The sequence below is a fragment of the Xyrauchen texanus genome, chromosome 40 (assembly GCF_025860055.1).
Source record: "Xyrauchen texanus isolate HMW12.3.18 chromosome 40, RBS_HiC_50CHRs, whole genome shotgun sequence".
NCBI classification, from domain to species: domain Eukaryota; kingdom Metazoa; phylum Chordata; class Actinopteri; order Cypriniformes; family Catostomidae; genus Xyrauchen; species Xyrauchen texanus.
The window spans coordinates 32,309,794-32,337,652 of NC_068315.1; the positions used below are offsets into that span (position 1 = coordinate 32,309,794).

The window sequence follows — 27,859 nt, forward strand, 5'->3', positions numbered from 1 at the left end:
GACCGTCGTCCGGGAGGAGATTATTAGGGCACAGCTTACAAGTCAGTGGGAAACCAGTGGCAATCGAGCTGTGAGACATAGTTACTCGCTAATAACACCTTCGGATAGAACCGTAAGGTTTAATTCAAGCAGAATGATCGTAACGAAGCAGAATACAGGAAAATAATAATGATATAATTCCTGCGGGTGAACAGGCAGGTAATGTCACGAATATCTCATGAAAAAGATAAATAAATGTCTAAAATGGCCGATTGACTGAACCAAGGGGCGCAGAGTATCACATAATTTCGAGGAAAAAAGTTCAGAACAACTGAATGAATGATGAAAATGTCAACGGAAGACCGTTAACTTATAGCGCGGAAAACACCAGCCACCGGATCGCACCGAGAGGCACAGAGTGTTACCGACGAAAAGGAATGAAACTCACCAAAATGCGGCTAAAAACACTTCAAATCCATTGAAGTGGCGTAGATGCGCGCTGAAACAGCTTGTGAGGACGATATCTCGCTGCTCTTGTAAGCTGCACTTGACAGCGCAATATATCACTTCGGTAAAACAACCTATATCAACCAGGCGAGAAAGCGAAAGAGGTAGAGTGCTGAGCGGCTGTGGTTTATAACCCCCAGGGCTCAGCATACGTCACTATGTGACTTTGTTGGTATATTCTCTTGACCTATCTGGCTGGCGCTGCGATAATCCAGTAGTGTTTAATACTGCCTCTGGCGGTCAGTAGGAATGAAACAGAACCCAGGGTTGCCGCAAACTAAACCGGCTTCATGGTATAGGACCCAGAACATGTCTGCGTTCAGGAGAAGTGGATTGTGCAAACTAATTAAAGCTGAAATGTGTCACTTTTTTTTTTTTTTTTTTTAATGTTAAAACACTTTCTCCTATCCCAACTTAATATGTGGACACAACTCTTAAGTAAATCCGTTGTACGTCGATTTTCAAAAAAATGGTCTCATTGGTGCTATAAAAATTGCTGTGTTTTGAGCGGCTGTCCAGCCTGACACAACAACAATGGCTCGACCAATCACATGAGTTAGGAGTGCAACTTTGTTTGAACCACAGAAGACAAGAGGAAGTGTTCAAAAAAGCTGCTTAACAAAAATATTTATTTTTGCAATTTCTTTCAGTGATGCTAATGGCACAGAAATTACACATTTAAGCTTTAAAAAAAAAAACTTAATTTGGGAATTTTCTTTTCACTATAATTTTCATATTATTATGGCAATTATATATTGTAAATTGCTGGGGTAATATGAAACTTAAATGGAAAGAGGCAAAAATTGAATCTGTAACAGCTTAACTGAACAAATACATTAATGACTTAACTATGTAGTATATGTATGTGGCGTTTGCAGGGACTACAAACTGAATGTTTTTTTATTTCGGTTCATTCAGAGCAAAAACAGTTTTTTGTCCTGGTTCAGAAGTTCTGCAATCTTTTCAAATGTTAACCAATTAGAACAAAATAAAAACTTTTAATAATATTCTTTTTAAAATGAACAAAATTAACCAGTTAACATTATTTATAAATAACGTTTTCACTCCGGAACAATTGAAAATCACTTTGTTCCGGTTTTCAGTTTCACTCTGCAAAAGCGTTTTTTTTTTTTTTTTCTCAGTTTTTGGTCCATGAACTGTTTTTTAGTCCCTGGGGGTTTCACATTTTACATAATATACACATTATCCAGATCTCTGATCTGCATCATATAGCCATTCAAGATCAAATGTCAACTGAAGTCCACCCATCCTATTATATCAACATTTTGAGGAGTAACAATGAAAGCCCCCATTAAATCAGTTATGTGGGAAAATGTTCTTAAGAAAAGGTGAGGCATTACCAATGACAGATATTTCCAGACTAACATGTTTATCAGTACTACAGTCTACATGCCTCAACATGACTGATGGATTGTCTAACCAACAGTTCTCCCTCTGATGCATATCTCATTAGACTGGACGAGACAAAAATCTACCTACTTTTCTTAGTTTCTTATCAGTATTGATCTATAATTATTTAACATTACATATATACACTACCGGTCAAAAGATTTGAAACACTTGACTGAAATGTTTCTCATGATCTTAAAAATCTTTTGATCAGAATGTTTGAATTAGTTTTGTAGACAAAATATATTTGTGCCACCATATTAATTTCATTACAAAATTCAAATTTAATAAAAATAAAACGTTTTTAAAATTGATAACTTGGACCAAATAATAAAGAAAAGCAGCCAATAAGTGCCCAACGTAGATGGGAAGAATAACAAGCCATTTTTCTTAAATGTAAATACATTGATTAAAGATATGAGAGTTCACCTTTGTGGAAACAACTTTATTGTTTAAAATGCTCCAATTTCCCAGTTACAAAATGCATAAAAAGATAAGCATTTGATTGATATATAAATAAAAAAAGGTGTTGGAAGCAATTTTAAGTTCAAGAACTTCACTTAGCAAAAAGCACCGATAGCAAATAAGCGTCCGCAAACTTGGTGTGCATTGACAAGTCAAACTAACCGCAGTCCACGGCCAGTTGCTTTTTTCACCATTTACAGAGACAGGTGTGATATTTCATTGTACCCATTTCATTAATATCTTTAAGGAAATAGAAGCATTTTCTGCTTGTCATTTAAAAAAATTAAAAATGTTTTTACAGCACCTTTAAGTTGTATGAATTTAATTGCATTAACAGAAGAAAAAGTTTAAGAGCTTGTTGCATTTCAAATCAGCAATAAAACTGTCTGAGAAATTAGGTTATAAACAAAATTAAACCATTGCAAAGAATATTCCGGGTTCAATATAAGTTAAGCTCTATTGACATCAAAAATATGGTCTACTCATACCACAGAAAAGCACTAGAAGTCTAGGGAGCAACTGCTTGCCCCAAAGATTTCAACTGCAAACACATCGTTTGTTTTTAATAACTGAGGTATAAATCAACAGATCAAGTGTAGTCAAATGCATGCCACAGATGCGGTCCATAAATCTTACAGTATTGAACACAGAATATTCTACTTGCAGCCATTAATACTTGCAAAAGCTGAATTTACTACACCAACATGAAATCACAATTTATTAAATCCAACACTCAAACAGAAAATTCCCAACTGGTGTTTGGAATGTAGAAGTACATCCTGAACTATAGTAAACCAATTAAAAACTCCAAAATATGGCTTTGAAAACCTGAACTTAAGAATATACTGATGGTTTACACAAGTAAGCTCAATCATTCACAAATCAGAGCATTGTTGTACAAAAAAACAAATCTGTAAACAACAAACACAAACAAGATGAAGACAACAAGTCTGGTATAGTGAACTGGAACAGCTGTGCTACCAAATGTGCTTAATTTCCCATTGGGACAAGCAAACATGGCTCTTGAATAGCACCGCACATATTTTCCTGAGAGACCAAATAGAAAAATCCAGAATATTGTGTATTATAGAAAAAATAATAATAATAATAAAAAAAATCCTATTCATACTAGTCTACTTCATAAGTAAAGAAAAAAAATGGCACACATAGGTTTGCCAATTCCTACTATAAAACACAAAAGGTACTATGAAATTAAAAAAAAAGCTGCTTTGCATCGGTTGTTATCTGTAGAGTTTTAGCAGACAACAACATACAGTATATCATACTGTAAAATATAGATAAACAAGAAAGGATGCAATAAAAAAAATGCAAAAAAAAAAAAAAGACAAACATGAAATAGATGACTTAATTTCATATTACATTTTCAGAATACACAAGAGAAGCTTGGTAAATTAATTAAATGAGAAGGATACATAACTGAAGAGTTCCAGTTAAACTTTGTAACAGCATTTGAGATTTGTTTTAAGCAGAAATGTGTCACGGTACAATCTGCAAATGCTGCAACTGACAAGCTGTTTATAACAGTGCAATATGTTCAAAATTTCCAAACAATACTCACACCCAAAAACATCTATATGAAGTGTTTCTATTCAATCTCAAACATTACCAGCTGTATTCCTCGAGTGTCAGCAGATTTGGAGTTGGACTCTTAAGTGAGACGGATTCCTAGTACCTGTTCCAATTCCTGTCTCCTCTGTTGGACCTAAATAAAAAATAAAAATAAAATCAATAACAGATAATGTAAAATTTACATAAGAACAGTTGATGCATAAAGTTCATCTTAGGTGCTGTGACTGGTCACCATTCTTTAAAATTTTCACCATTTTAAATCACCTTTTGCCTTTACCCTTTGTTCATTTTAAACGGTCTGCCTGTGTGACAAATATGCCATGTAGTCACTCAATGTCAGTTCTTTAATAAAACATGCAACATAAGACAATTAGGAAAAACGTAATACAGTTTTAGATGGAGTATATCGTGTCTCACCACAGAAATTGTTTTTCATGAATGGCTTCTTCCTATAATCAAAATAAATTACAAACGGTGTATGTTGACCTGACCGAAAGATTCAGGCTCTTTGTTATAAAACAAAACCGAGGAAGCAGTAACCTTAAAAGACAACAATGACATAAAATCCTGTAGTTTTATGGCTTTTAGTCCATGTCTGTTAGCTTTAAGATCATCTATATGCTACTCATAGAAGTTGATAAATAATAGAAATGCACATTAAAGCCGCCTTTACGCTGCATCTGACATAAGACAGACCATAGTAATTTCCAATTGTGTGTCGTACGGGGGCTGCGGGGGGGCCAGTCCGGATGCGACATTTTTGGATCAGATTTGAGCTTCGGCTGCTTTGATACATTTCAACTCGTGCGACTTGACAGTGCATAACCGCCGACCGGAAGTTATATATTCATATATACACAAATATCATGTAACCCTCCGGTTTTAAACTGTTGTAAAGCCATCTTTTAAAAAGTTGAAACACATTTTAAATGCACTTTTTGTTTTTCCAGTTTCATTTGAAATGTATATATATAATTTAATAGATTAATGGTAAAACTATCCAAATATCGTCATGACATGGTCAAAGGCATCAGTTATTGGTGATCACTCTGACCATCATTGATCCCGAGATCATCGTCTGTTTGCTCAACCCGAATGTGAATAACAAATTATATTAACAAAAATAAATTAACAAAATGTTCTGACAGTCTCTTGCTGGTTTTTCCCGACACATAAGTGCACCATTCCCGCTTTTCCCTGTGTCGCTGCGGCTCGCTTCTTGCGTGCACTTGTAAAAATTATGGTTTAGTATTTCTCTGTAATATAGAACAGTGTTAGCAATGTTACTTATAACATTCTTTCTCAGCCCTTGAACTCAAACCATTTTCTGATACCAGCACTTTTAGATTTGGGCACATCTAGCATGCTACATGCTTATCACTGACGTTGACTAGATTAACCCCTTAGGTGTTGGAGTGTAGGTACTGGAGTGGTGGCGTAGTGGGCTAAAGCACATAACTGTTAATCAGAAGGTCGCTGGTTCGATCCCTATGTCCACCACCATAGTGTCCTTGAGCAAGGCACTTAACTCCAGGTTGCTCCGGGGGGATTATCCCTGTAATAAGTGCACTATAAGTCACTTTGGATAAAAGCGTCTGCCAAATGCATAAATGTAAATGTATCGAAATTTGGTACCGAACGACAAAAAGACATTTTCCGATACTCGATTGTTCAGAGGCAATTCGGTCGGTGCCTAAAATGTATCAAACTCGATACCCAGCCCTACATGTGGCATTTGTTTCTGCACACGCAAAACCTATATATTAAAAATTAACATCAATTAATTTCTGCTTCCCATTTGCTGAATTATGATTGTTATTGCTGTTATCATAATTTTAACTAAATCTAAACAATAAAAGTCCAAAAACAATCATAATGATAAAAAAATAAATATTCATGATACAGAGGGAATGTTAATCATGAATTTAATTGAATTAATTAATCTGCTCATCAAATTCACACAAAATAATGTTCTGAGGTAAACCCCATCGCTTCTCCCTTAATGAATAAAATCAGTTGTGAGAAAAATGACAGTTCATCACGACTGCCACTAGGGGGAGAAAAGTCCATCGTCTTTTGTTAATGTCGGAGACAGTGAAAAGGCGGCTTAAAGGTCTGCAATCCGATCCGATCCGAACCTAACGGAACCTGACAAACATTCGGTTATGGGTTGGGTTCAATTCAGTTTTTAAAATATAACTTCTGGTTTGTAATTAGTGAATAAATAAATAACTTATTTCGTGCACGCAAGCTCACTTAGACATGTGCGAACAGACAAAGTTACACAACTCTGCTACAAATTAAAAACGTACATTTTTATAAATGCATCCAGAGACACCTGCGTTCTGCTACATTCCAGTTTATTTTTAAGCGCATGTGTCACAAAGATTCTGAACAAGACCAGGCTGTAAAGATGACTTCATATACTGTAACTGTTACACATAATTCCAGATTGTTCAGCACCCAGCGAAGTTCCAGTGCTTGATAAACGGGAAGCAAATGTCTTTCCCCTTTTGCTCTGTGTCGCTGTGCCATATTAAAACGGTGTTAGTTTACAGTTACTATACTATAATGAATGTTTCCCATGTTGCTGAAATAAAATCCAGCATGATACAACAAAATGTACTTGCTTGGAGAAGAAATTATAAAGTGAACGATTTCAGGTTCTGGCTTAAAATCTGATGGCACACGGTCTTAGGGACACCGGGTTCAGACATCAACTTAATGCTAATACAGACTTCTAATACACTTTTAATATTATACTCCTAATCTGCTCATTCGAATGAGAATGTTCCTCCCCCAAAATTCTAAACACCAGGTGCACTCCATCTTGCAATAGCACATAGCAAATCATGCTTCACAGCTGTGATCTAAACTAAAGGCTATTGGCTATTTAAAAAAATAAGGAAAAGAATGGGTCCATCAATATGCCCTGCCCCAATAGGAAATTTGTCATAAGCAAGAAAACTGCTTGTCAATTGGTTTCATGAGGGCTTTAAGAACCTCATTTACTACCAAAGTCTGATTGCTTGTCTTTTATATTTGGATGGAAAAAAGTTTTCACCTTTGAAAAAATGTAGCGTCCAACTGCTTCTGTGACCCATGATGAGTGGTAAAACTCAGTTCTCCGCTCCACCTCTGGGTTCCCCACAGTGTCTGTCATTAACTGCACAAAGCAGCAAAAGAATTGCATAAATGGCAAATGAAAATTCTGAATGACCAAAACCATACAGGGAAGTTCAAATTATGGTGCATGTTCTCGGTGTACCTTGAGGTCTCGGCTCTGAGACTTGAGCCAGTCCTGTATGAACTCCTGTGGGTTTTTACTGAAACTCAGCATAAAGTCTCTTTGGGTCTTCAGCTGGTTGATGGATTCAATGGTCTCATGGATCTTATGGAGAACACGGATGTTTGGTTTAAACAATGTATATTGTTTTTTTTCTCCAAAACGTATGTAAATTTGGCATAAACATTTAAATATAGTGTTTGCAAAGTTTTCAGAATTGGGGGTGATGCATAATTTGTCATTCATGTCTATGCACACACACCTTCATCTCCAGGGCAGCAATCTCTTGCTGATTGGTGGTTGATGACAGGAAGCTGGTCATCTGAGCCTTAAGAGGGTCATCCACCTCAACATCAATGTCAAAACAAGCAGTCTTCTTCTGATCATTAGGATCCACACTTACAAAAAAATACAGAAATATGAAGCAGTTTTGGTAAAGATTAAGAGCATCTGAGCCTTAAGCAGGTCATCCACCTCAACATCAATGTCAAAACACGCAGTCTTCTTCGGATCATTAGGATCCACACATATTTTGGTAAAGATTAAGAGCGCACACACGCACTAAATATGTCTTGCATACAAAAATCATCTGATTGTTAAAACCCCCCAAAAAATCATAATACAAATACTGAAAAAGATACTTTTAAAAGGAAGTGTGTATGCTCAGGGAAATAATCACTTATATTTTTTAATAATTTCACTAGAATTTTGTTTAATGCATGCTCTATACTTGGAAGCACATGTCATTTAACCTGTCCTCAGCACGGTCAATGTTAAATTGCCAAACGAAGTGTTTTAAAATGCAACATTCATAAATATATTTCCATATAAAACTGCCAAACAAAGTGGTCTTCACTTTATCTCCATCAGATTTTTTTTTATAATCCTGATTAAATCAGACAATGTCATTGTCAGCTATAACTCCAAGTACCCCTTTCTCACTTCCTGCTCAAGGTGGATGCAACAGTAGGACACATGGTCTGGTAAGTTTAAAAAAAAAAATAAAAAAAAAATCACATTTTAAACCAAAAATGTATAAGATGGGCTGGGTTTGAGTATTTCTGTAACTGCTGATCTCCTGGGATTTTCACACACAACATTCTCTAGAATTTACTCCAAATGGTGCCAAAAACAAAAAACATCCAGTGAGTGGCACTTCTGCAGATGGAAATGCCTTGTTGATGAGAGAGGTAAACAATAGTCAGACTGGTTTGAACTGACAAAGTCTACGGTAACTCAGATAACCGCTCTGTTCAATTGTGGTGAGAAGAATATTATATCAGAATGCTATTCTGAGATGCGGGTTGGTGCGGTTTATACACAAAAATAAATAATATATAGGTAAATATAACTGGTAACACTTTTAAGGTTCCATTTGTTAACATTAGGAAGTCGACACATATACATATATATATACATATATATACATATATATATATATATATATATATATATGTATATATATATGTATATGTATGTTTCGATTAATCAGCACCGATTTCTGGAACTATCGGTTATCTGCAAAAATCCACACAGAGTTTTTCCCTGTTGCGTCCAGTGCTGGAGCGGCTGGGAAGTGTCCGCTGCCGTTATACAGTATGAGACTTCAATGATGACATGCGTGCATGTTTTGACACCCGAGACTACACTCTGCATGGAGCGGAACACTTCAGATGCACATTTAAAACATCAATACGAAAATATATACTTATTATTAATTTGTTGACTAGATGGTCAAAATGACAAAGTGGTGGGAATTTAAATGACTTCCAAAACATATGGAAAAAAAAAGACACATTAAAATGTATGTACACTGTTGGACATTGTTAGTTGTGGGAAATGTTTTTAAATAAAATTGTTATTGTAACAATGTTTAAGACTACTCTACTATACAGTGCTGTGGAAATGTATTTACCCCTCCATGATTTCTTGTATTTTTCATTCTAAATTTTTTTAGATCTTCAAACGAGATAACACACAAAAAAATTTTTTATATACATTTTAGAAAACTGTATTTTGTTTTTATTATTAAAAACGATGGGAATTATAAAAAAATAAATAAATTCAGAAGCACTCTCTGTGTGGAATAAGAGGAGGAGCAGGAGCTCTTTACAGGAAACATCCCGGCATTACATCTTAAATGCGGTTATATTTAATGCATTATAGCTTTATTAAAGTTCAAATAATACAGAAGCAGATCAAGTTAATAACTATAAACTCAGAAACTGGCATTTCTCTGTGTGGTTGGTGCCTCTTCAATGAGTTGCGTGAATGTCCCGATCTAATGAGGAGAGATTGAAACTGTACCCTGCTGAGAAACTCTGCCTTGGGGACGCTCATCCCTCGAGCGCGGACGCTTAATGCAGCTAGATTAGAATACGATGGCTCGCGACTTATTTAATCATAATATATGTCACTGTGCATTTCTTATCATGAAGAAAAATGGCAATATGCAGCTTTATTGATTTATTTAGTACTTGTTAAGCTTAAAAGTTGCACAAGTTGAAGCAAATCTTATATAAGTGTTTAAAAATACTTTAAGCATACATTGTACAGTTTTGTAATAATTCAAAAATAATATATTTAAATTACAAGTGTTGCTCAATGGCATATTTTTTTTCTTAGTTCTGCTGCTAATGTTTGGTTAACTTTGTTAAGAAAAGTGTTGTTTAGTAACCTGTTTTTTGTGTTTTGCTTTGTACCGAAAATGGTATTGAGTACCGTGAAATTTCAATGGTATTGGTACTGACTTCTGAAATATATATATATATATATATTTTTTTATTTATCCAACACATATCATCCATCTAAAAAAACGAACTGCTCCCTTAAACTTAACAGCTGGTTGTGCAACCTTTAGCAGCAACAACTGCAACAAATGCTTCCGATAACTGGAGATGGGCGATGTGGAATTTTGGCCCCCTCTTCACAGAACTGCTTTTCACACTTTTTTACCATTTCTCACAGGCCCAGTTGGTATTGGATATTTTATTTGTTTTGCTTCAATAAATAACATTATCATTTAAAAACTGTATTTTGTGTTTACTCCGATTGCCTTTGTTTTATGTAAGATTTTGTTTGAAATTTAGAAACAAATTAGTATGAGACATACACAAAAACAGACGAAATCAGGCAATGTAAAAGTGTCTGAAGTTATGCATCTCTATTATATCTTCCATTGGTCAACCTGCTCACTAGAGATCAGCATTGGCATTAAAAAAGCCACATTGGTAAACCACTTTTTCAAAAAACTATCATTTTGAATTTAAAAAGAAAAATGTAAACAGAAAAGCATTTAACTGCAATAAGAAAGAACTTTTAGAACACAAATTACACACACGGACACACCTGATGATATGGTTGATGACGATGGGGTCAGGGTGTTGAAGGAGGCTAGCAAGCTTCATGGGGATATCTGAAAACCTCATCCTGGAGCAGCCAAAAATCTGCAGCATTACAGCAGTTCAGTCACACACAGCTCAATTTATCAACAATGAATATTTCAAAGCACCTAACCCCAGACTGACTTTGTTGGTATCAAGTTATTCTTGGTGCAATCTAGTTTTAAAATAAGTATTCAACTACAGAGGTACATTATCTGAAGACTCTTCTCATGTTTTCGAGATTGAACTAAGGAATTGTGAGAAACAAAAACACAGTACTACTATAGCTACCTCACTGCTAAGAAGGCTAAAAGTTTTGGTTACCTGTAGGGATGTAATGGTTCAAATTGTTTCATGGTTATGGTACAGTATTTGCCTTGATCAGAAATAATTGCATGCACGTTTTATACCTTCATGCACATTATTGATATTTTATCAGCATATGGCACTCTCTCTGAGCAATGTCTGCAAACAGCCTGCTATGTAAACATTTTTTTTTTTTTTGACCATCGCTGTTGTAACTGACTGCAAAAAGATGTGATTCGGTTTCCAGAAAGAAGAAACGCAGGGGGCTTCTCTATCAGCGGCTTGTTTTTTTTCCACTTGCCATTACCTAAATACACACAACGCTTGCAAAACAGTGATGTCATCAAGTTGACCCACGTGAAACACAGGCAAAGCGTATCCATCTACAGATCCATTCAGGGGCATTAGCAGAGGATGTAACTTTGCTAAAAACTCTGCCAAAATCAGTTTGACTGTTTGTTTTCTTCACCTAACCTTGTGTACCAGATGTGTCATTAAACTTGACGTGAACAGACCACGATGCCAATGCTTGCCAAACTGTGGGTGGTGAACCGTATTGTAAATTTATTTTTACCAAGAACCGTTACACTCCTAGTTACCTGTCTGAAGTATCGGTTGCAGTTAATGTACTCTTTTTCATGGCAGTCCTGCAGCTTGTTGTTTTTGATGTAGAGCCACAGGGCCTGCATGATACTAGCTCTGGTCTGAGTATGGACGCCCAGGAGTCGAGCAAGACGAGGATCCAGCTTATACTGCGGAGGCTGGACCAGGACAGCAGAGAAAAAAAAAAGGTTATCATATACATAAAAATATGCATCAAAATCCTGTGTAGCCATCCAGATTCTGAAACAAACTGACTGCAGTGCAATGCTTTGTTTTGTCGAGTTAGGCTTTGTTTCAAACGTTAGTGTGCTCCCTCACTGTATGCTGCCTACATAGGCAGTTGCCTTGTAAAGCAACATCAATCAAATATAAAATAACCAATCAAAATAAAACCTCATAAGTGACTTGGCACACTCTATAGACAGCAACATTTTTTCGAGTTTATAAGTGATGAGGTACTCTAATTAGCACTCCTGCCGTCTGGCAAGAGGTACAGCAGCATTCGGGCCCTCACGGCCAGAATGTGTAATAGCTTCTTCCCCCAAGCAATCAGACCCCTCAATACTCAGGGACTGGACTGACGCACGCACGCACGCACGATCCAACTTTTGCACATGTCCAGAGTTGCTCTAATTCATTGTCACTTTATAACTGGCTGCTACCTCAATAACTGCTATGTCCATAGAACACTATTTCACAGTATGTTGTTTACATTTAGCATTTTAGAAAGTGTCATCTTTTTGCACTACTCAGATTACAAATGAGTACTGGTCAGTGCTGCACTGTCTCACACTGTGCCTATTGTCCTGTTCATTTTAGTAATTTATTGTACTGTCCCGTACTTTTTTGCACACGTTTGCACATGCACTTTATGTAGAAATGTTATTTAGTCTATGTAGAAATGTTATTTAGTCTGTGCAGTCTCATGTGGTTCTGTGTTTGTCTTATGTTATTTTATGCAGCACCATGGTCTTGGAGGAACGTTGTCTCATTTCGCTGTGTACTGTACTAACTGTATATGGTTGACTTGACAAGAATACATAGCAAACACAAATATTGGCTAAAATATTCCATTATTATTAGATTTTAAAATCAACATTAAGTATTGCATAAAATAAGCATATTTCTACATATAAAACTTTCACTCACTTTCAGCTCAATTGGTATTGTCTTCACTTCCACAAAGAATATTTCTAATCTAGGATAGAATTAGTATCATATCTTCTAATTTGTAAGGACAAGTTATTTTGGCCAAAACAAGGTCACTTAAAAAGGCAGCACAGTTAGGGCTGGGCGATATGGCAAAAAAAATCGATTTGTTTATTATTAAAGGCTTGGAACATGTTGATAAAACAAAAATTTAAAAAGAAAAAAAACTTTGATCTAAAGGCCCTCTGGAAACACGCACCTCATGTTTACGCACATGTGGGGAAAAGAGGATGCAGGTGCAGCCCTGGGCCGGGCATCAGTGAAGCGTGTTTCAGTTCTAGAGAAAAATATTCAAGAATACAGCGCAGAAAGTTCAGATATGATGTAACCGCCACTGTTGTTTTGTCGCGCTGCTCACTAGAGACGAGAAGAGGGTGTAACCATCATCATGATATCTTGCAGTCAAGATGGAATCAATCTGGGGTCTGGATCCGGTACGCGGTCGCCTGCGTAGCAGGGGCAATAGCAACTTCATACAGTCTGAGGCTGCGTTTCCACTGAAGCGGAATAAATCCGCACGAAGCCACTCCCAACACTAGAGAACCGCTTGCCCCGCACTGCTGTCAGTTTTACAATCCAACTTGCGAGCTTGAAGCTCGGCTTCCGTAGGAAGGAATTGAAAGCGTTCCCTCACATTCTCTCAGCACGCGCCAGTGGAAACACACGACAAGAAAGCCAAACTGCTAGTGTTTTTAGCAACAAGCATGTCTAGATGTAGAACAAAGGCTAAATATCGAAAATTACTCACTTATTGTCGATATCGTGGAGTTTTTTTTATCGCGATAAATATCTATATCGTTTTATCACCCAGCTCGAAGCATAATTATGTAAAGGCATCAGAAAGAAGCCTAAGAAGATATGCCTTATGTTGCAAACAGAGGCAGCTCACTAGGCTTTTAAATGGAGCATTATTTTTAAAAGTGTGTGCAATACCTGATGGTCCAGCATGAGAAGCAGAGTGCATTTCACATTCACGTCACCTGGTCTCTTTACCTGAAAGCCATCCGTCTCCTGAGTTGTGGGCATTCTGTGCCACTGATACATACAGAAAAGGATATAATTACAAATTTAATAAGCAAATACAAAAATAAATAATCCAAAAAGAAGCTAGAGTTATAAGAGGTGTTATATTTAGGGTTATAAAAGGTATAGGGTTATAAGAGTGATGCATTATAAATCATGTTATCAGTTAAGATTCTAAAGAAAATGTTCTAAAATTCTGAAGAAACAAAAATGAAGAAAAAAAAAAAAATAAATCTGTGAGAAATAATTTTGTATCACATGAATATAGTTCTTTTTCGTTCTTCGCTAAAAGCCAAAAAGAAGTTTGAAACAGCTGAGCAACTGCATACTGTTTGTAAACATCCAGACACCGGCCACACCACTGGGGGAGGCACATTTAAATAGGAGGACACTCAAGACTACATGTAAAACATCAACTATTACTACAAAAAAAAGTGTCATCAATGACTATATGCCTCAGTCTAGGAGTAGAATTCACATGAGATCAGTAAAAGACGTGTTTTTTTTTTGTTTTTTTGAGTGATGACTTTTTGGAATGTCCATTTCCCAATGGGCTCATAAATCCTTGTGGTGGCATAGTGACCAAGTGGCAGAGGATGAATCTCAGCTGCCTCGGTGTCGGAGACTGTCAACCTGCGCATCTGATCACGTGGCTTGTTGAGCGCATTGCACGGAGACAGAGCATGTGGAGGCTTCACACAACTCACCACGCGCCCCACCGAGAGCAAACCACATTATAGCGATCGTGAGGAGGTTACCCCACGTGACGCTACCCTCTCTAGCAACCGGGCCAATTTGGTTGATTAGGAGACATTGTTGGAGTCACTCAGCACACCCTGGGATTCAAACTATCGACTCCAGGGGTGGTAGCCAGCGTCTTTAACACTTGAACATTTAAATTAATGTATATGTATTAGATAATGCATAATTTGTCACGTTACATTCTGCATTCCTCACGTGGCCATAATATATGCCGATTATACTCGGTTATTGTAATTTTTTATGAAACTGAAACTACTGCAAAGATGGGTGTATAAAAGATTGTTAATGGGTAGAATACAGACAAAAAGACAGATGATAAAAGGCATTTCTTACTTTGGGCAGATCACACCTACCGATGACATGGACCAATGGCAATAAGAAGGTGTTAAGTTCTGAAAGTTCAACAACCACCAAAATAAACTCAAAAACAACTTTGTTTTGGCCAGATTTTGTTCGAAATTATGTCACAACTGTTCGTTCTTCCATTTCGTATGAGGTATGTCGGGGCCTTAATACCTACCTGCCTTTCAGTATTAATTTGGTCTTAAAGTTTCTGAAATTACTTTGTGGCTTGATAAATCCATTTGCATTGACACTGTCCATTATTTTGCAAATATATAAGATGTATGCCTAAAACTGCATATTCATTAAAGTAAACATGCAAAATAGAGCATCTTGGCTATTCTTACATGTCTTACAATAGAAATACTCAGAACACTATGTTAGAACAACAACTGGGACATTTTATATGTGCAATCAAGTTTGCAAATGTTTTTATACACGTAAACTTTCAGTAAATCAGGGTCTATGTTTGATTAGGGTGAATTTAATTAGGGTTAAGTCATTGCGACTGTCAGGATTAAACAATTAGTCATGTGCCAAAGCTAAAAAGGCCCCAAAATCAATTCACTTTGACTATAGCCCAGGCTTTTGTTCAATTATATGAAAATAAACAGTATACTGACTTCCAATGACACTATAATGCCTATTCAATGCTTCAATCATCTGCCACAATAATGTAATGCTTTGATTTATCTTGATTTTTTTTTCTCTCAGCAATTTAGATATTTTATTTACTTTAATTTGTGATTAATTAAATTTACTGATCAGCATATTATGTAACGTATATAGATTTTTTAAAACAAATAGCTTTAATTTTTATGCAAGTCACTGTGAGCCATCATGTCATTGGAGTGTTTTTAGCTTAGTTAGAGCACAATGGACATCTCATGCACTCTTGTAAACAACACCATATTTAGTCCCCCTCAATCTTTTAAAAAAAATGTATATCATTTATATTCTGAGTGTGCTGTAATACCATACCTCCACTAAGTGATTGTCTGGGCCATAAAGTTCTTTGTCCAGTTCAATGACCAGGCTTTTAAAGAAGGATGAAAACTTTCTCTTCAGTTTCCCAGGCTAAAAATGGAAAAAAAAGGCGAGAACACATTAATCATTTTAATGCTTCCATGCCGTTGATTGTTACTGCATTGTTTGGAGCTGACCGCACTCGGGGAGTTGTTTTTTTTTTTTTAGAAGCAGCACATACACTCCGACACAAACAGGCTCTCACATACAAAGAGCTATTGTGCCAATACAGGCTTGTGCAATATGTTCACTCTCCCTCGCTTTCAGTACAACACCACCACAGAGGCATAAAAAAAAAATTAAATTAGAAACAGAAAGAAGTGTTTCCTCTTATTCATGTGGCAGCAACACAGCCAGGGGCTTTCAGCTAGCCAATGCATGCCCATTTTGTGGACTTCATTTTCCTCAAAAGAAAAGCGAGAGGACAAGGAAAAGTTTAAAGCACATCTGGTATGTAGGAGTGAGCTGAGGACATGAGCCAGTTCAAATCTAGCCAGAAGGCCAGAGAGACTCAAGAATGCCAAATAAAAAGACATGAAGTACAGAGTGAAGTCAGCCTTATCTAGAGAAATTGCTTGTCATGAAACACTGTAAATGGACACCTCACCATGCATTTGAGTGCATATACAACATTGTAACCAGCAAACACAAAATTTCTTGACTCAAGAAATAAGACATTTTGTGATGTTTACTTGAAATTCACTTACAAAACCGTAGAGCATTCCATAGAGTAACTAACTATATATGCTGTAACGATCAGTTAATTTAATTTATCTTATGACTAAAATAGCAGAATATCAACAGATACTGATCACTGTTTTTAAAAAAAAAAAAAAAATTAATAAAAAAATGCGTACACAATGAAAAAAATAAAACTGTTCCAATACATATTGAACACATTTTTACGGAACTAATAAGATCGAGCTAACTAGTGTCAAGCAGCTGACCATTATCCAACATCATAAAGTTGTTTATCCTCCCATCCCAACAGCTGCTTTGCACACAACTGTACACATTGAATACAATGTTTGTTTGTAAGCAACTCAATATTCCTACAAAACTCACTCGATTATCTTTAATGACTTTGAATGAATTTCATTATATCCCATTAAGAATTCTTCTTTTAAAATCAATTTGGTCTAAACCTACATTGACCCAAGACAACATTAAATACTACGATTTACAAAAAAAGGCTGTATTACCAACAACTGTAGCTAAATTACTCTTTGGCTGTTGGTTAACTTTATCCAATTACCTGCATGGTCCAGGTGATATCAACCGAAAAGGAAAGTAATTTCAGAGGCGGAGCAAGTTATAAAATTTCAAATTATGAAGACTGAATGTGAATGTGCTTAAATGCGTACAATAACACTATTTATGTGTTTCGAGAAAGTAAATTCTCTTGTCAAAATGTATACGTTACAGTTAAAGGGATAGTTTACCCAAACATTTAAAATTCTCTCATTTACTCACCCTTATGATATCCCAGAAATGCATGACTTTCTTTATTCACCAGAACACATTTGAAGAAAAATTTAAAAATACCTCAGCTCGGTAGGTCCTTAAAAATGTAAGTGGATTGAGATTTTTCTTTTGAAGCTCCAAAAATTACTGACAGTCAGCATAAACATCATCCATACAACTTCAGCGGATACATTACAAAGTAAATTACAGTTAAAAATGTATCTTTTCACACCAAAAGCGATTGTGTCGCTTTACAAGACATTAATTTAACAGCTGATGTCACATGGATGACGTTTATGCTGACTGTCTGTTATTTTTGGAGCTTATCTCCATTCACTTGCATATTAAGGACCTACTGAGCTAAGATATTTGTCTATTTTTCTTCAAATGTGTTCTGGTAAAGAAAGTCATATACACTTGGGATTTCATGAGGGTGAGTAAATGAGAGAATTTTCATTTTTGGGTGAACTGTCCCTTTAATCGAACTAAGGAAATAATTGCACATTTTATTAAGCACATTCGGACCCAACCCATTCTTTAAGAAACACTGATATAAAGATAAGCATTACGTACATCCTCCAGGAGTTTGCCCTCCACTCTGAGTTCCCAGGATGCCACTTTGTCAGCCTCCTCCCCCTCTGGTTTGGGAGGTGTGTAGGTGTTGGAAATGTAGATTCTCAACTTGCGTTTTTGCTAGACGAGCACAAAATGCATATAGATTATACAATTACCATGTCATTAGAGATATCATGGAAAGTAAACAGAGGCAGAATCCCTCCATGTTGTTCAAATGAGAAGAGTTCTGGCTGATTTAATTATGCTGTCAACTACCAATGAGAGTGTAACACAATTGAGCATCTTTACCAAAGTATTAAATAGTTAACAATTGTATCTATATATTAATGTCGTGACACCTGATTTCACCTGCAGTTTTTAAAATCGGTCCAATTGCATTTAGTATTAATAAAAGCATATATATATTTTTTTATTACATCGTTTTATAAACTGAAACCTCACAAACTTCTTTTTGTGAAATGTTTTGCTTTAAAAAGGTTGCTTGTGCTCCCTTTCTTGAAATAAAAAATTAAATGCCATTGGTTTGATACATTATCTAATACAATGATATTCATAAATTTTTTAGTGTCCGTATATGGGATATACAGTGCCCCCAAATATTTTTGGGGGCACTGTATATCCCATATATCATGTTGGTTACTGGCCATAACACGAAAATTCATTTTTCATACAAATTTGAGGTCCTACCTTAGTCGTAGTAAAGTTAACAACAATTTTTTTTTAAATAGGTTTAAACAACAGCAGTGTTGAAATGGAAAACAATAACTGCACTATATCGATGACTGGAAAATGCCATTATTACTGATGCAAGCCTCTCCGAAGGAGCACCAGGTCCCTGTGTGCACACATGTCCCGCGAGTGAGCTAGGATTAGCCAGTCATCAAGATAGTTGAGGATGCGGAAGCCCACTTACCTTAGTGGAGCAAGAGCGGCCTCTGCGACTTTAGTGAAGGCGCGAGGAGACAAGGTCAGGCCGAAGGGTAGGGCTTTGTACTGGTATGCCCAACCCTCGAAGGCAAACCGGAGAAAGGGTATGTGCAGAGGAAGAATCGAGATATGGAAGAACACGTCCTTCAAGTCTACGGCCACAAACCAATCCTGAAGCCAGACACTCGCATGGCCTTTCTCCGGTTTGCCTTCGAGGGTTGGGCATACCAGTACAAAGCCTACCCTTCGGCCTGACCTTGTCTCCTCGCGCCTTCACTAAAGTCGCAGAGGCCGCTCTTGCACCACTAAGGGAAGTGGGCTTCCGCATCCTCAACTATCTTGATGACTGACTAATCCTAGCTCACTCGCGGGACATGTGTGAGTGTCTGCGTGAGCATCTTGAATGGGAGTCTGTGCAGAGCCCGGGTCAGAACTCGCAATCTGCCGCCTTTTTTGGGTATGACGAAGTAGAGGCTGTAAAACCCCCCCCTCTTCTCAACTGGAGGGACAGGCTCTATCGCATCCTTCTGTAGAAGGGAGGCGATCTCAGTGCGCAAGGCAGCGTTACTCCACCCTACACTTGCAGCTGCCCGAGCAAGCATGGCCATCAGCTCCGCGTCGGCTTGCGACTGAGCTGCCGCAACCCAGGGTGAGAGTTCAGAGTCCTCAGCGTCAGACATGACGAAACAAAGTAAAATATGGAGTGCCATAGGGATCAGTTTTAGGGCCTCTGCTTTTCTTCATGTATATGCTTCCCCTGGAAGATATTATAAGGAATCGTGGAATAGGTTTTCACAGCTATGCCGACGATACACAACTTTATTTCTTCAAAACCTGATGAGATTTCACAATTCACGAAATTAGCAGAGTGTATCAAAGAAATAAAAGATTGGATAGCCAGAAATTTCCTTCTACTCAATTCTGACAAAACAGAAGTACTAATTATTGGACCAAAAAGAAAACCTCTAAAATTAAGCCACTACAATATAATTTGACACTAGATGGATGTACAGTTACATCATCTTCAACAGCAAAGAACTTTGGTGTTATATTTGAAACCAATCTGTCCTTTGAAAATCAAATTACCAATGTTTGTAGAACAGCATTCATCAACCTAAGAAATATTGCTAAATTAAGGCATACGCTCTCTGTTGCTGATGCCGAAAAACTATTTCATGCGTTCATGACCTCAAGACTAGATTATTGTAATGCATTACTGGGAGGATTTCCAGCAAGATCAATAAATAAACTTCAATTGGTTCAAAATGCAGCAGCCAGAGTGCTAACGAGAACCAAGAAATATGATCATATTAGCCCCATTTTATCATGGTTAAAATTCTGTTAACTACGTACAAAGCTAGCTCCGGTCTAGCTCCGCAGTACTTAAGTGACCTTCTACCACGCTATATTCAATCACGTTCATTACGATTGCAAAATTCTGGCCTGTTAATAGTTCCTAGAATATCAAATTCCACAAAAGGAGGTAGATCATTTTCATATTTGGCTCCTAAACTATGGAATAGTCTCCCTAAAGCTGTGTACACACTGTCAGCGACTTTGTCGCTGCAGGTCGCCAGTGGCTGGCGGTGAAGTCGCTAGTGGGCGTTCCCACTACTGGTTGCCTAGTAACGTTTATAAAATGACATTCACGGATGTCATTCCATTGCTGTTGACAGCAAATCTCTTTTCTTGCCGCTAAAAACAAACATTTTGGAGGGAAAAGACTAAATATAAAGCATTTTATGTACTGATTCCATTTATATCAAAGATGAATGAGAAACAAGGCGTGCCGTTTGCCATAGCGGCTGTTTATCTGAGGCAAAAATGTAAATGCCGGTCTGTCTGGTCCACAAAATCCCTGTGATCTCAGATACACCTTTCCACGCAGTATTTTTCTTAAAAATGTCCTTGTATGTGGGAAGATACACAGAGCACTGGAAAATTTCTAACCGCAAGAATTAGCCTTTCATCCATCTTTCCATTACTGCAGGAGCTGAGAGAGCAAGAAGGATCACGTGAGCTCTCCCGTCTTCTCTCCTATTGGCTGTCGCTTCCGTAATTCGTTCTTCATTTGAATAAAGTTGAACTTGTCTCAACTTTTTTCGTCGCTGGACACGCACACATCTAGTCGCCGCCGGTCGTGACAGCTCGTGGTGCCGGAAGTCTCTGTGCTCTCATTGAAAATGAATGGGATGGAGTCGCTGTCGCGCGACGTTGCTGGCAGTGTGTACGCACCTTAACACTGTTCGAGATGCAGCCACACTCTCTCAGTTTAAATCTAGACTAAAGACTCCTCCATTTAGCCAGGCATACACCTAATTTATTCTCCAACCCACAATTAGGCTGTTTTAGTTGGGTCTGCCAGAACCAGAAACATTGATCATGATTTATAACTCTGCAATAAATTTAATGGCATCTATGCTTATATATTTTGTTTCCCGTCCTATCCTGAGGTCACCAGAACCGGCTGGATCTAGCACCATTCCTGCTTCGTGTTGGACTCCACTGCTACGTGTCGCTGAATGATGATGACCAAATGCAGCCGGTGCCAGCCAAACATCACTTCAGTCTATTAATGATGGACTTCAGAGGATGAACTGATGCCAAATCCAACCATAAGACATGGGATACTTCATATGCCATGGTCTGAACCTTGGATTTAAAATGGACCACACCGAACCTCACCGAAATTACCGGCCAGGTTGAACTGAGTTTCACATCCCTGATCTCTGCCTGCATCACCTCGGACTATTGATGGACTACGATCTTGAAATGGAATGCATAGACTAACAATTGCCAACAAAAGCCTTCATCAGCCAATTAACAAGGACAATTGCACCTATGTGAACTTCTGCAGTTAATCCAGGATGGACTTCAAAGACATTGGTCATTAATCTTAGTTCATACAAAATCAATGTTTAAACACTGACCCTTAACACTTAACTCTTTCCCCGCCAGCGTTTTTAAAAAAAAATTGCCAGCCACCGCCAGGGTTTTTGACGATTTTCGCTAAATTTTAATGGCCCGCAGAATATTTTCTTCCATGAATATATGAAGATGCTATATATCACAATAAAGATCCGAGCCTCTGCTTTTAGGCAAAAAAAACGATTTTATTTTATCTTCATTTGTTCTTTTTTTATTGCGACTTGAACAGAGGTAGGTTTTGTCAAAAAACAACATTTCAGACAAAAAGCTGAGAAAAAGGAATGTTTATGTCTGATATTGAGCTTCTCAATACTCCACTTCTTCATGTTTGAGACGATCGCAGTCTGTTTCTTTGATCAAAGAGTTGCGTACTCTTTCAAAACATGCGCAGGGGTCTTCCTTACCGTATAACACCTAAAACACGGAAACCCGGAAAATTCCGTGTTTGGCGGGGAAAGAGTTAAGTTTAATAATTTTAAAGCATGACTTTAACTATACATAAGTAATATTTACATTATATTCATGATGTTAGTCAGAGGGGAACTGGCCCCCCACAGCGAGTCTGGTTTCTCCCAAGGTTATTTTTCTCCTTTAATAAACATCTTATGGAGTTGTGTGTTCCTTGCCACAGTCACTTTCAGCTTGCTCACTGGGGTTATTAATAAAACATTTTAATGACTAATTTTTAAACACTATTAACATCATATTTTATCTAATTACACAATGATGATTCATCGACATTATAGACATTACAGTTTTATCGTCTGTTAATGCCTGATCTTCTGTAAAGCTGCTTTGAAACGATGGGTGTTGTGAAAAGGCGCTATACAAATAAAATTGACATGACTTGAGGAACCAGCTCTCAGATGCTGCGATTGACAACTCATTTTCGTCATGAACTCTGAACGAGAATGCGGGCCCAGCGTGAGACGGACCGGCAACCTCGCTCCAGAGCTCGGTAGGAGCATACGAGCGTGATGGTGAATGGGAGGTCCGTGGGGAATACCCGGCGGAGAATCTCCAATTGATGTCCCCATATCGCCCCCAGTGCTAACCGACCCCGCCTCATACCCGTAGGTAGACAGTGTCGGGGAGCCGCTTGCCCTCTTACGAAGGCGAGCCGTGACCACAACGTGGTCATGTCCTCGCAATGAGGACACGAACCACCCAAGAATGCTGACTCCGCGTGGGTAGCACCTCAACACGTAAGGCTTCATGGCCATCAGAAGCGGAAAGATATCAACCGCAACCAGGAATTATACACAAACGAAAAAGCATCTTGAAAAAAAGACACGTTCGTTTTTGCCACTCCATCCATCCATCCATCCGGAACACCATACTAATACTGTGTTTGACCCCCTTTCGCCTTCAGAACTGCCTTAATTTTACGTGGCATTGATTCAACAAGGTGCTGAAAGCATTCTTTAGAAATATTGGCCCATATTGATAGGATAGCATCTTGCAGTTGATGGAGATTTGTGGGATGCACATCCAGGGCACGAAGCTCCCGTTCCACCACATCCCAAAGATGCTCTATTGGGTTGAGATCTGGTGACTGTGGGGGCCATTTTAGTACAGTGAACTCATTGTCATGTTCAAGAAACCAATTTGAAATGATTCGAGCTTTGTGACATGGTGCATTATCCTGCTGGAAGTAGCCATAAGAGGATGGGTACATGGTGGCCATAAAGGGATGGACATGGTCAGAAACAATGCTCAGGTAGGCCGTGGCATTTAAACGATGCCCAATTGGCACTAAGGGGCCTAAAGTGTGGCAAGAAAACATCCCCCACACCATTACACCACCACCACCAGCCTGCACAGTGGTAACAAGGCATGATGGATCCATGTTCTCATTCTGTTTACTCCAAATTCTGACTCTACCATCTGAATGTCTCAACAGAAATCGAGACTCAGACCAGGCAACATTTGTCCAGTCTTCAACGGTCCAATTTTGTTGAGCTCTTGCAAATTGCAGCCACTTTTTCCTATTTGTAGTGGAGATGAGTGGTACCCGGTGGGGTCTTCTGCTGTTGTAGCCCATCCGCCTCAAGGTTGTGCGTGTTGTGGCTTCACAAATGCTTTGCTGCATACCTCGGTTGTAACGAGTGGTTATTTCAGGCAAAGTTGCTCTTCTATCAGCTTGAATCAGTCGGCCCATTCTCCTCTGACCTCTAGCATCAACAAGGCATTTTCGCCCACAGGACTGCCGCATACTGGATGTTTTTCCCTTTTCACACCATTCTTTGTAAACCCTAGAAATGGTTGTGCGTGAAAATCCCAGTAACTGAGCAGATTGTGAAGTACTCAGACCGGCCCGTCTGGCACCAACAACCATGCCACGCTCAAAATTGCTTAAATCACCTTTCTTTCCCATTCTGACATTCAGTTTGGAGTTCAGGAGATTGTCTTGACCAGGACCACACCCCTAAATGCATTGAAGCAACTGCCATGTGATTGGTTGATTAGATAATTGCATTAATGAGAAATTGAACAGGTGTTCCTAATAATCCTTTAGGTGAGTGTAATATATATATATATATATATATATTACACACATACACGGGAGATTCAGCTCAGTGAATACGTCTGCTCTGCTCCGAAGAAGAAATCGGAGTGCGTTTGCAAGTGGCACTGTCCGGGGGAGTGCAATTCCACACGCTAATTCTCATTGGCCTTTTCTCAAAGATCAGGGATGTCTTGGCTCCCAAGGGTGACCCCTAGTGTAAACTCATCGACACAATGTCGAGTGAGTGACAGATAGGGAACTGCATTGCAAAATTCCAGGTTTTCAAGATGTGTGGGAACCAGTGGTGGACAGTAATGAAGTAAATGTAATTCGTTACTGTACTTAAGTAGCTTTTTTGCGTATCTGTACTTTAGTATTTAAATTTGGGGAGACTTTTACTTTAACTCCACTACATTTCAAAGTCAAATATCTTTTTACTCTACTACATTTTCAAAATCAGTCGTTCCTTTTTATTTATGAGTGGATAAAAACGTAACTGTTCAAACAAGCCACCAATCACAGTACAGCGCGCGCGCTTTGTTTTGAACTTGCCTTGGCGGCATCTACTAAGCGCGAACCAGGGGTGCGTTTCCCAAAAGCATCGTTAGCCAACTATGGTCGCAAGATCCGTCGTTATCATCATAGTTCAACGAGTCGGTGTTTCCCGAAACCATCGTTCCAACGAACATTCGCAAACAGCATCACAGAATTGTGTGGTTGGAATGACAGCTCTCGACCTGTGGTTAGAAGCAGAGTTTCTTGTTATTATAACATGTGGGCTTAATAAATTATTATCTTGAGCCAAATAAGCAAGATGACATTCAGTATCTTTTATTTAGAAGACATACAAATGTCCTTTATGTATTTTAGTTTGTCAATAGATTTAAAGCACCGTTTCTGAAGAGTGCGCATGTGTGAACGTGCTCTAGTGTGTAAGAACGAGCCTATGATTGAATCTGGAAATAAAGCAAATAACTGAGAAAAATATGAGAGTCCTCAGATGACATGTCCGTAATTTATAGCAAAACATCTAGCATTAATTCGATCGCAAACAGATTCATTAAAAGTAGTTTTTACTCCACCACATGTGACATCATTAACCAACGTGGTTGAACAACCAATTTGCGACAATACGGTTTCGGGAAACAGTCGTGACTAGCAAGTTGATTTCTTCAACAGTGCATCATACTACGGTAGTGGAGCAGCAAGTTACATCGTTGTACGGGAAACGCACCCCAGAGCCGTTAAATATGAGAGTTGCGAACATAGACGGTTGCGACAGTGATCTCGCCGCCGCGCGGTCACGTGATTCGTGTAGCTCTCGTGAATAGTTCCAAACAAATTGCGTTGCCATTGATTTTAAGCGGGGCAGAGAGCAGCAGCTATTATTGCAGCAATTATTGGTAAATATTGATGCATAATGTACATTGCTTATTATGTTGACACTAAAATGACTTTCATATAATAGCATTTTTTTTCTGGGGAGTAGCAGAAACACTGCATTAATACGTTTTTGTGTTTAATTTGAGGGAAATTGGCTGCTCCCATAACATAGAATGAATATATATATATATATATGTGTGTGTGTGTGTGCGCGTGTATATATATTTAATGGCGTTGTGCAGGTTTATGTGAATGTATCATAACATTAGGATGTTAATAATTATGACCATAGACACTCAAGAAAAATATATACAGTAAATACTGTAAATGTATTATACCTTATGGGAACAGTCCCCTTCCCTCCAAAATTAAACACACAAAAAATGTATTCAATTCAAATATATATATATATATATACACACACACACACACACACACATCTGACTAATTAATGTCATTTATTAATAGATTGGTGTGCCAAGAGTGACATTAGTCTTCATGTAGACTGAGTTAAGCAGAGTCTTGTGACAAATTATAATAGGACACTATGGCCATAAAATATCATAGTACTGATACTAGTACATTTGAAGCAATACTTTGTACTTTACTCAAGTGAATGTTTAAAGGCACACTTCTAATTTTACTTGAGTAATATTTTACCTTGAGTATCTTTACTTTAACTCAAGTACATGGTATGTGTACTTCGTCCACCACTGGTGGGAACACTTGTAATCGATTATCAGTGTTGGACAAAATTTCCATTACTGAGACACTTACAGGACCGGAATTGACTTTCTAAAATAGTTATTTGTTCCCTCGCATTAGTTTTGCGTTTCCTCACAATAAGTTTTGCATTCTCTCACCAAAGATTTATTCATCCCTTACAGAAATTCATATGGGTAACCATAGGTAAACTATAGTATTTGTAGTTAAAAAAACCATAGCAACTTTTACAATGCAAAATGTAGCCATCATAGCAAAATTTACCATGGTTTTACTACAGTAACCATAGTTTAACAATTTTATTTGTAGTAAAAACATAGTAATAATCCAGGAAAACAAAAACTATGGTTAAAAAAAAAAAAAAATTATGATTCTGGCAAAACTTTTCCTATAGCAACTAGTGTTGTCGGTACCAAAAATTCAGCAGTCGGTACAGATAACAGTGAAATTTCACAGTTCTCTATACCAATTTTGATACCACAGTAAAAATATGCCAATATGATAATGTGCCATTAACCCTCTGGGGTCTGAGGGTGTTTTGGGCCCTGGAAAGGTTTTGACATGCCTTGACATTTGTGCTTTTTTAGTTGCTTAAAAACATATTAAATGGCTAAAGTCTGATAACACTGTATTCAGCACAAACTGGGCTAAAATAATATGCAAGCAAAATGTATGTACAGGTTAGTATTTGAGAAAATAACGTTTATGCGTGGTTTTTGAAAGAAGGCCATATAACACATACTAAACATTTGTCCACAAGACTTTTGAGACCTGGATCTTGTAGCCTAGAGTTTTTGCTACAAAATGATGTGAAAACCATCCTGATCACTCATTCATACAAAACAATATAGTAATTGAACTTTTGTAAGACAATTTTAGTGTTAGAAAAGGTCATATGCGAGGAGGATCATGAATATGGATTGTAATTCACACCTGAGGATACAAAAGACCCCTCCCCTGGGCCTATCAATGAGGAATGTGACAGAAAGAGAATGAATGTGAGGAGACTTAATGATCAAAATCAAGTTTTAAGTTAAATAAAGTTAAAAGTAATCTGACTATATGTTTTCTTTACATAAAGACTTAATTTTATACCTACACTACCATATACAAGTTTTAGAAGTCACTTCTGCTCACCAAGAATGCATTTATTTGATCCAAAATACAGTAAAAACATTGTGTGAACTCATTTTACAATTTAAAAAGAACAGTTTTCCATTTGAATATATTGTAAAGTGCAATTTGTGATCAAAGCTGAATTTTCAGCATCATTACTGCCACATGATCCTTCAGAAATCATTACAATATGCCGATTTTCTAATATGGGCATATTTAAAGTGCATTTTACTCATTCACACCTGAACACATTTGCAAGCACAAGCTTTGTTGATAATGGAGGCAGCATAAACATTAGATAAAATATAATCTAAACATTCATATAATTTTATATTATATTAC

General features: G+C 37.6%; 1 protein-coding gene across 1 annotated transcript in view; it reads right to left on the minus strand.

Annotated features, from left to right (window-relative positions):
• Nucleotides 1-2,327: 2,327 nt before the first annotated feature.
• Nucleotides 2,328-27,859, minus strand: part of smarcd2 (SWI/SNF related, matrix associated, actin dependent regulator of chromatin, subfamily d, member 2) — a 36,863-nt gene continuing 11,331 nt past the window's right edge. Inside the window, exons 5-13 of the mRNA XM_052112438.1 lie at nt 17,929-18,048; nt 15,847-15,942; nt 13,672-13,773; nt 11,526-11,687; nt 10,586-10,683; nt 7,500-7,635; nt 7,220-7,342; nt 7,016-7,117; nt 2,328-4,084 (exon numbers count right to left, since the gene is read on the minus strand). Coding sequence (XP_051968398.1) covers nt 4,031-4,084; nt 7,016-7,117; nt 7,220-7,342; nt 7,500-7,635; nt 10,586-10,683; nt 11,526-11,687; nt 13,672-13,773; nt 15,847-15,942; nt 17,929-18,048 — 993 coding nt within the window. The 3' untranslated portion in view covers nt 2,328-4,030. The remainder of the gene's footprint in view (nt 4,085-7,015; nt 7,118-7,219; nt 7,343-7,499; nt 7,636-10,585; nt 10,684-11,525; nt 11,688-13,671; nt 13,774-15,846; nt 15,943-17,928; nt 18,049-27,859) is intronic.